We start from the raw sequence: 10,049 nt of genomic DNA, 5'->3' as shown, positions 1-10,049 counted from the left end.
CTATTGTATTAATTACTTAGATGTTTCTAATTAAAGATTACACTTTAAAAGTGTGGTTTGATTCAATGTTATATTTCTTGAGTGAAATCAAATGTATTGCAAAGGAAACTTCAACTAAATAGATTTTACTCAACCTTTTACCAGCCAAGTTAAAATGACTTATTCTTTCATTAACTTAGTTAAGAGTTTACTTAAAAATACGCGTGCAAAAACTTGCCAAAGAAAAAAAGAAGTACATTTTACTTCTTTTTTTTCTTTTTTTTTTCAGTGTAAGACAAACCCAGCTGTTGGGTTACATTTTTAAATTGCATTTTTATTCCAACGTTTGGGTTTGTTCATATTTGACCCAAAATTGGGTTGGAGTGTATTTACAAAGTGTTTTGCAGTATTGAGCAATGAAGCCAATAGATTACCAACCAAACTAAAGCACAAATGATTTCCATTAGTGTTGTCGTGAGTCGCTCTCTCGCTGATACCTGATGATTTTGGAGTTAATTACAAAAAATGCAATTTATCATAGTGAAAAAGAAAAAAAAAAACATAAAGCAAACCTTTTGGGTCAGGTTGTTATTTTGTAACTATAAACATAAAGGTACCCAATGTGAGATCCACCAATCAGAGAGGTTCTTGAATCTCAATTTTTTGATTGGATAAAGTGATTGAATTTCATTCATTTCCATGTGTGCTTGAACCCCCGTCTATGAGTTTGACCTCAGCCATAAACTAATCTAAGGTAAAGTGATGTCAATGTCATCTACACCAAGCACTATCGAGTAGATAGTGTCAATACATCTCATTAGTATGTAGTTCCACAACCCTCAAAGTTATCTACACATATTTTCAAAAATGTATAGAATTAACTTATAACCTATAATAATTCTGAAACAACATTACCTTATTTTCATACACGCAGAATTTGTTTTACGAAAGCTATCACTGAGATGGTACCCTTTCTAATTTGAACCATTTAGGTACTAATACACTTTCGCAACTAATATGTACCTTTAAGGTACTAATATGCACCCTTATAGGATTAAATACAAAGTTTTTGCCCCAGTGACAGCTTTTTGTATCTTTTTTTTTTTCTGAGAGTGTATAAATTCAGATCAGAATTTAGTTATGCAGCAATTCAAGACTTTATGAAAAATGCTGTTTTCATGAATTAAGATGAAATTCGGAGTGAAATTCAAACTAATATCTTTCACCGGACCAGATTTCTTTTTTGTTTCTTTGATATAGATGTAGAACTAAATCAGATCTTCCGCAGTAGTGAGCATGTGTTTTATCTTATCTTACATGATTTAGTGATAGCAGTATCACTCTGTCATTGCCAACTGATTTGATTCAAGGCAAAGAACATGCTGTCCTGACTTAGACTGGCCTTTCCTTATAGGGACTAAAACCTCTTTCTGGACCAAAAGCTGCCTTTAGTTTACTAAAGAGTTGTTGATTGTGGGATTAACTAAGCCACTAACAATCAACAATTAACTGCCATAAAAGAAGAATTGTATTGTCCTGTTGTTTTCCATTTACAATTGCATTTGGTCAGCTGCATACATATAGTTTTAAACATGAACAAAGGAAAAATCTTTGTATGGTTGTCTGTGAGTTAAACTCCTGTACAGATGTATGTTTGTGTGTATGTGTATTTGCAGGGAATTTTTGTTTACTTTTTATTTATTTATTTATGTATTTATTTTGCCTCAGCCTTCTCCCCTGGCTTGTTTTCCCGAACAAACAGACTTTTGCTGTCTGACTGAAATGTTCCGCTCCGCTCTAAAGGAAATGGAAATGCATTACCATTGCTTACAGTGTAAATGTCAGCGTCGTGATTTGCCACTAATGAGACAGCACCCTTGCAAGATTGAAAACTTTGATTTGGAGCTTCTTGCTGTCTTGAAAACAGTGATATGCTGCTTTTGAGTGTCAATGAAGATGTACTCAGAAGTTTCATGTCATTTTTCACTTCTCATACATATGTATGCCTTAGAACCAGGCCTACTCAAAGCAACCGCACAGACGGGGAGAGAGACGTGACAAAATCTAGTCCTGAACATGAATCTCTGCCCTAATTCTTTGATTTCCTTTGTTTTGCTTGCATATGTGATCTTTGTCAAACCCTTTGCATTAAATTGTTCTTTAAAAAATGAAAAGAAAATAAGAAAACCATCTGTAGATTTTGTTTTTAACGCAATACAACCAATGCATTGTAAAGCCTATGACAATGCACTGGTTGTATTGCATTTAAAAATGGAATGGCTCACCACATCTTCTACGTACTGTAATAGCTGCGAAGACACATATATCTGTTCTCCCATCTTGGTCATGGCCTGATCTCTCTCAATCTTTAGTTGTGAAAGTGCTTTCATGTATAACACTTTCTCATGTATGAGAAGTGACCCATGAGGAATGTCCGGTGCTGAACTCTTGACCTTGGAGCCACATGGTATGATGAAGCCTTTCATCTATGTATGAGCAAATACAGGGGATGTTTATGTATAGTTACTTCAGATTCCCTTAAAGTTTTCTTAAAGACAAAAATGAGAATAAAAAAACAAACATGAATCAACACATATGACATAAGTTATATAGCTCTCACTATTTATAAAAGCAAAGATAAACAGAGGACAGCGTTCACACAATTTATTTTTATTTTTTTAACCTTTTGGTAAATGTGTCATTAGCCTACCATATGTAAGCTTATGCAGCACTGCAAGCTAGAAAACATAAGGGAAGTTTTTTTGTTTTTTTTATCCAAAATAAGTCATTTGCTGCCCTCTTGTGGAAGGTTTATTTTGAATCATGTTTTTAATTTAGTGAAATAAAAGGATAGTTCACCCAAAAGGAAAATGTTGTCATCACTTTCTCACTCCCAAGTCGGTCCAATCAAATCCTTATGATTTATGATTTTTCTTTCTTTTTTGAAATACAATATAATAATGTTCTCAGTCACCAAATGCATTTACTTTCGTCGTATGGATAAAAGATGCAATGAAAGTGAATAGTGACCGAGGCTGTCATTCTATACCTAACAAAAGTCTTTTCTTAGAAGGAAAACTGTTTGCAGCAACATGAGGGTGCACATTTTCATTTTTGGGCAAACTTATATTTAAAACAATTAATAAATTATATTCAGAGCTGCACTCTTCCATAACAGTATAGGCCCTAATGTTCTTTAAGGATCAATTACGATATGTTGACAGAAATGTATATAATTTATACATTCCCCGACTCCCCACCACTTTTTCCCAGAGTCGACATGGTCCCCATCATATTTTGAAACACCTCGCGATTTTTGAATCTTCGTTCCGGTGAAATCACAAACCCTGTTCTTGATATACAATCACTAAAGACATCTTTGGTTTTAAATGAGAAAAAAATAATAAACAAGAGGACAGATTAGAACACGGACCTCGCACGCTTAACAAATATTCTACTAGTCCACATGACAAACATTGCAGATGGACATATTTATTGACTATAGGCTATGCTACTCTTGAGACTTGCAATATAGGCTAGTATTAAAGTAGATGTAAGGATGAAACTAGCGCATTAAACAGAAGTTCTGTAAATGAAACTGTTGGCATAGGTTACTGTTGAAGTTGTTTTCATGACAATGTTGTGATTTGTGCATTTATTTCCAGAAACCCCCCTCACACACTCCTGTCCCATATCCAGTTAAAAAAATAAATAATTATGCCACTGGTATAATGTAGCTATGGAGATTCTCTTGCTCCAAGTTTTGTGGCATTTAGCCTAAATAAGATTAACAACACTTTATGTACGATCGTTAAAACAGCAGAGCAACTTTTAACACTATATATATATATATAGGCTAATATTCCTGATTTATTAATATTCCTGATTCCTTTAAGAGGTTTAATAAAAAAAATAAAAAAATGTGTTTGTGTTTAACAATGATGTCTGATTATTATTTTACTTTATTTAAAACGGAGATTCTTACACAAAAGACGAGGACAGCGTCAATTGAGAAACCAATCGCTGTCAAGAAAGTACGCATGCGCATTAGTTCGTGTTCGCCTCCCCTCAGCATTGCTCAGTGCTCTTGCTCTATCATATCATTATAGTTCTCTTTGTGAGATTTTCATGCTGCAGAGATGACCGATGTCCGACAGTCGCCAGAAGCTGACAACCAAAGCTACGGAAAAGAGCCACAATGTAACCATTTAACAGACATTAAAAGGGGAATTGAGTTATAGAAATCGACAGAATGTTCTAGAATGGTCATGTGATGTCCGGAGACCAGTTATGTCGCACTTTTTAAAAAAAATATTCTGACGTACGTGTCTGTTTCTTATTGGAGTTCGTTCGTCGTCGTAAAAAATAAACGTGATAAACTGTAAAACAGCGTTTCGGAGTTATTTCGGGTATAAAACAGAGTTGAGGTTTCCGTGGGATACTTTTTAAAGGAATATATTCACGGTGTTAGAGGCGCGAGGGGGAAGAAGAGAGCACGTGAGGGGTCTTGTCCAATGGGATTGGGCGCTTTCAGCAGGAGGGTATAAATACCAGGCGGTTGCCGTGAGAGACATCCGCCATTGATGACTAACCTTTCAAAGAAACAGAGTTATTTCAAATATTTATGATGTTAATTTGTTCTGTTGGCGTTGAAAACTAAGCTAAAAAATCTTTCAGTCGGTTTCTAAGAGGTTTTTTCGGGCGCAAAGCATCAACAAGATTCTTCGATTGGTGAAGTTTTCCAGCAGAGCTCCTCCGGCACTGCAGCGTCTGTCTCAGTTCGGCAGTTTAAACTTTCTTTGTTGTGTCCGAGACGGAAAGGTAAAATTTTGGGTCCAAGTTGAACTAGCTTCATTTAGCTAGCGGAATGGTTAGGGGAGGGACTGTTAACTGAACTCAATGTCAGCATCTGACGGGGCGGGGTAATGTGTGGCTAGCCGTGCTAAAGCTAGCCAGGCGCCATTTTGTAGCTCGAGGCTTGATGACTCTGTTATCGGGGAATTAATGTAAACCTGTGTCTTTATTACCTAAATTGTGTTATATGCTTGTATAAGTTTCTAATACTTATCATTTAAGCAGATGCGACACTTCTGTGGCATTCGTATTGAGCCGGAAGAGTTGCTATTGCGTCATCCATAAGAAGGTCATCGGGTTTATGTAACGCATGTCCCTGGATTGAGTAAAGGAACAAACAACATTTTGCATATAAACACAACACACTGCGTATTTCACTCTCTGAGCATAGGGGCTATTTTCAGTTAAATATTATATTGCTGGACAATTTCGTTAACCTACGAAGTCTCTTGCTGGCCTGAATAGATGAATGTTATTCTCATGTGTGCACTCTCAAATTTGTTCAGTTGGCATGCTCTTGACCACAATACACATACAAATTGTCACAACGTCGCTATATTTGTATAGACTAACGTTAATTGTAAAATTTGTTTGCAAATAATCACGAAACAATCATTTTTCCTTCCAATGGACAACCTTTCCTTCTCTTCCCTCCCCTCCAGAAACAGAAATGCGTCTCCCTTCCCAATCATAAGCAAACCAATGTGAATCTAAGTGTTTTTATATAGCTTACAAAAAAATAAATAAAATGGAATTTACCTTTTTTTATTATTGTTTTTCTTGTATAAATATATTTGTAAGTCCTTAGGTTTCATGTACAATGATTCCCCCCCCCTCCCCCCTTTTTCTTTTATCTAAATAAAGTACACATAATGATCAATGTAACTTGTTTTTGAGTATGAGAAATCAAAATATTATTTTACTGAGCTGGACGATGACCTTTTAGTTTGGGGTAAGTGTGATGAAGGATAACCTCTGCAGTTGAGCTGAATAAAGCTTGCTCATAGACCATTAAAATAATTCTGTGACTTAAAGCACATGTTTTTCACTGTAAAAGTAAGAGTGAAGGTGTTTTCATTTATCGGTTTACTAATGGGTAACTTAAGTCTTGAAGAGTATTTTAAGTTGGTAAGTGAAGTGAAAATTAATTTGGGATACATTTGTATTACTACTAGCTTTTTTTGTACTATTTGCCTTGGAAAAATGTTACAGTAATATACATTTCTGAGGTTTTTTATTTATTTACATTTTTAAAAAGTTTGAAGTTTAGTTTTTGATAAGTGTCACATTAGCTAAACAGCACTGGTGTGTATGTATTATTAATTTTTTTATGTGCTGGATAATCTTCGCTTATGGGAGAAAAAATGGTCAGCATTGTTCGATTTTACTGCATTTCAACTTATAAAGATGACTTGATGTCTAGTGGAGCTAAAAGGCATTGTAATATTTGCTAATTAGGCAATAGAGGGCAGTGTATACCACAGCTAACCTGCAATAGTCCTGAGCACTGGACTACAGTGCAGTATTTGATTAACTAGACATTTTCAAAGCTATTACATTGACTTTTATACTTGTCAATAGGATTTGTGTGATTCAAATAGGCTTGTTCTGATTTGCCTAGAGATAATAAACAGCAGTGCAGAATACCATGAGTATGTTGACACTGCTCTCCCTGTTTGCAGTGGCACAGACAGTGGATGTGTAATGCTCGCTGAGCTGCCTAGGCGTAGCTGCGAAAACCCTTTCCATACTGGTCACCTCTCCCTGGATCAGGTCTGGCGATGTCTGCGGCGAGACCCCCACAGAATTTCACCATGAATGGGAATCCCCCTCCCCCCCAGTTCAAGAACCCCAAAAAGCCTGGACGCCTCACCAATCAGTTGCAGTATTTAGAAAAAGTGGTGATTAAGTCCCTGTGGAGACACCACTTCTCCTGGCCTTTCAGACAGCCTGTGGATGCAGTCAGACTCAATTTGCCAGTAAGTTTCGCAGTGCTCAGTCCCAAACCCCCCCCACCCCCTTTTTTTTTTTTTGCTACTTTTGCTAAAAAAATATCTATTTTTAGCTATTTTACTGATTACAGTTTGTATGTGCTAATCTTTAGTAACATGCTTTAAAATGGTATTTATATTTAATTTAGGATTATTATGCAATAATCAAGAACCCAATGGACTTGACTACCATTAGAAAGCGTCTTGAGAACAATTACTACTGGAAGGCAATGGAGTGTGTAGAAGACTTCAACACCATGTTCACAAACTGTTACGTGTACAATCGGGTGAGGACCTTGGTCTTGTTGTTGAAGATTTGATTTTCGACATTTGGTCTCAGACATTTTGTGTATTTGTGTGATTCCAGCCAGGAGATGATATTGTTAAGATGGCTCAAGACCTTGAGAAGTATTTTTTGGAGAAGGTGGCACAGATGCCTCAGGATGAGTTTGAGATCTCTGCTCTGACAACTAAAGCTCCTCTAAAAGGGGGAAGGAAGTCTATAACAGGTATTCTCACCCTAAGATTTCTCTATTTAAATAGATTAATGCCAAATTACTAAACATTTCAGGTTTTTGCATTGTGTTTGGCAGTTGACAGTGGAAACTAAATTTACCTTTGCATGTTTCTGCAGGGTTAAAGATGAGGCCGCAGTCTCCTGTGTCTGAGGTTGTTTTCCAGCAAACAGTGACTGTCATCCCTCCAGATGCTCTACACACAATTCCCTCTGCTCCCTTGTCTGCACAGCTAACAGCCAAAGTCAGTTCCAAACCACCTGCACTTTTAACATGTCATGTCTTATCAGTATCATAAGTGTCCTTACCAAGTGAACTCCTAGAACTCAAGGCATTGTTACTCTTTGTAAGCCTTGTAATTACAGTGATTTGATAAACATTCTATTACTTCCTGAATTTCACAAACTATATGATAAAATGCAAATAATTAAGAATATTTGGTCTCATTTGGTGTGTCTTATGCAAATTACCAACCTTGGGCATTAGGGATGTCACTGTGAAGAAATTTTCAGACTGGTAAATAAACTGCCATTACCGACAACGACGGGTGGGGGGAGGATGCTTTTCACTTTCGCTTTAGAATTTGTGATCACATGGTCTCTGTGCATAGGGATAGGGTTGTGCCGATGGATGATATCGTGATGGCTGACCGACATCACGATGGTGAGCCACCATCGTGATGCCACGCCCCCCACCCTGTCAGATCAGCCCAGTCTCACGGCAGTTCGTGTTCGTGTGTACACCAGTGGTTGGGAACCTGGCTCACGAGCCACACCTGGCTCTTAGGCAAAAATCATGTGGCAAGGTCTCTCACCCTTTACCAACGAACGATAAAAAAATTAAGACGTGCGTGTTCAGTGCTGTTCGCGAGTGTCACGAGTCACCACAGCAATCAACTAACCGCTTACGTTTCTGTGGTAACCTAACAGTTACAGCTCCTGCACTGGGATTCAAGCAGCTGCAGCTTGTTTAAGGTGATGGCGAAAATCATTTTAGAACAGCAGCGAAAATGTAAAAGTAGGCTATACAAACTTTAATATATCCTTTTATTGAAACGGGTGCTTTACTGTTCAAAGAGACATTTCGAAACATTTCACCCGCTGGTACTTTCACTTTTGCCGCAGAGACCCTTTATGTCCTATACATGTGTCGTATTGTTGATAATCCGCGCAGATTTCAGTTGACGATTCTGTTTAAAGTTATTAATAATAAAACATGAATGAATAAGAAAGAAAAGAGCAGGATGTGCTTTGTTGAAAAGAAATATTAAAAGCGCGATAAGTCGCGAAAGAGAACTGAATTGTACTGACAGGATGCTGTGCGCGCGCTCCGAGCGCAACACGGACAAGCATATAGTCTTTGTCTTCGGTTGCGAGCCTAAACGGCCAAATAAACATATAAATATTTCAAAATGCCAAGCTGAGTATTCCCGTGGCGTAAACACAGTAGAAGTAGCTGCTTCTCTCTCTCTCTCTTCGTGATGGTCAGCGTGATTCCGTAGCATCCCACCCCCCACCCCACGACGATATCATCGTCCATCGCGATGTTTTACTGTAAACATCGTCAACTGCCAATTTAGGGGACATCGCCCAACCCCCTACATAGGGAGCAGCTTTACTGACTATACGATTTACAAGATAAGATGTAGATAAGATATTTGTCCACCAAATCATCTGCCATCCTCTTTTGAGTCATCTCCCCCTTGATCTTGTCACATAAGTTAAATCTGCTCCTGCTGCATTGTGCTACGACTCTGCAGCTTGTGCTGTTTTGAGCAGAGCCTTTTATAATTGTAGCATCCATTGTCCAACTGAAGTAAATGGTTTTTATTTCTATAAAAAAGCTAAACAACAGTACCGTGGTGGCCAAGTCACTTTAATCTGTTATGGCCGAACTCCGTGTAACACAGACTACCGGAAGCCTAGTGGGCTTACTACTTTGCATGATGCATGAGGTTGCTCATTTAGGATACTCCCAATTCATTGATGGTGTCATATGATGCTTTTTAAAGTTTTTCTTTTCTCTTAATGTGCAATGTATCTGTTTTCGCATGTACAAGATCTGCAATTACAAAGCTCATAGTCTCCCACAAAGGGATTTTTTTATTTTTATTATATTATCTAAAAACACTGCTCCAAACCTGCCTAAAACACCTTGATCGAAGTCCAGATATTACTTCCTCATACATCTGTCACAATGTGAAAGATTAGCATTATACCCACCCAAAGGCATACACAAAGCAAGAAAGCGATGTTTCGGTGATTTGTCGTCATGTCGCGGAGACACTGTGTGTTTGGATGCTAAAGCAAAACCACTTACTTTGGCCTTCCAAAAAATGAAATGAAATGAAATTAGGATTCATAGGTTAAGATTTATTTATAAAGCTGTTCCTGAGCAGTACATCCCAAAAGTTTGCATTACAAGTGCATTTTTTTTTTTTTTTTGAGGACCTCTTCCTGAACCTGGGAGAGTACAACACCAGCTATACACAGACTACATGCGACTGTGAAATGTTCTGCTCAAGTTCCAATTGATTGGCTTGATCATCTGCATTTTCAGAATACGATGAAAACCATTTTCAGAAAACCGACAACATTATTAATGTGTTTTTATAACTGCTTAAATCCATGGAAGCTGAAGCTCTCGATTATGGTAAGGTGTGTTACTTTTCCTTACTTTTTCCACACGCTTGAGGCGTTTGGCCAATCAC

The 10,049-nt window shown here is 37.5% G+C and overlaps 1 protein-coding gene across 2 annotated transcripts in view; it reads left to right on the top strand.

The window, feature by feature from the left end:
- Window positions 1–4,019: 4,019 nt before the first annotated feature.
- The window catches only part of brdt (bromodomain, testis-specific), a 34,675-nt gene continuing 28,645 nt past the window's right edge, over window positions 4,020–10,049 (top strand). The window contains exons 1-5 of one of the 2 annotated variants that reach the window (XM_084425595.1): window positions 4,020–4,179; window positions 6,516–6,812; window positions 6,974–7,111; window positions 7,192–7,333; window positions 7,459–7,583. In XM_084425595.1, coding sequence (XP_084281721.1) covers window positions 6,615–6,812; window positions 6,974–7,111; window positions 7,192–7,333; window positions 7,459–7,583 — 603 coding nt within the window. In that variant the 5' untranslated portion in view covers window positions 4,020–4,179; window positions 6,516–6,614. Of the gene's footprint in view, window positions 4,180–4,505; window positions 4,801–6,515; window positions 6,813–6,973; window positions 7,112–7,191; window positions 7,334–7,458; window positions 7,584–10,049 lie in introns of those variants that run through there. The other variant, XM_084425594.1, reaches the window with a different exon arrangement.

This window comes from Rutilus rutilus (assembly GCF_951802725.1).
Source record: "Rutilus rutilus genome assembly, chromosome: 12".
Taxonomy (NCBI): domain Eukaryota; kingdom Metazoa; phylum Chordata; class Actinopteri; order Cypriniformes; family Leuciscidae; genus Rutilus; species Rutilus rutilus.
The sequence above is the reverse complement of the archived record's forward strand: the minus strand, read 5'-3'. Positions and strand labels throughout refer to the sequence as shown.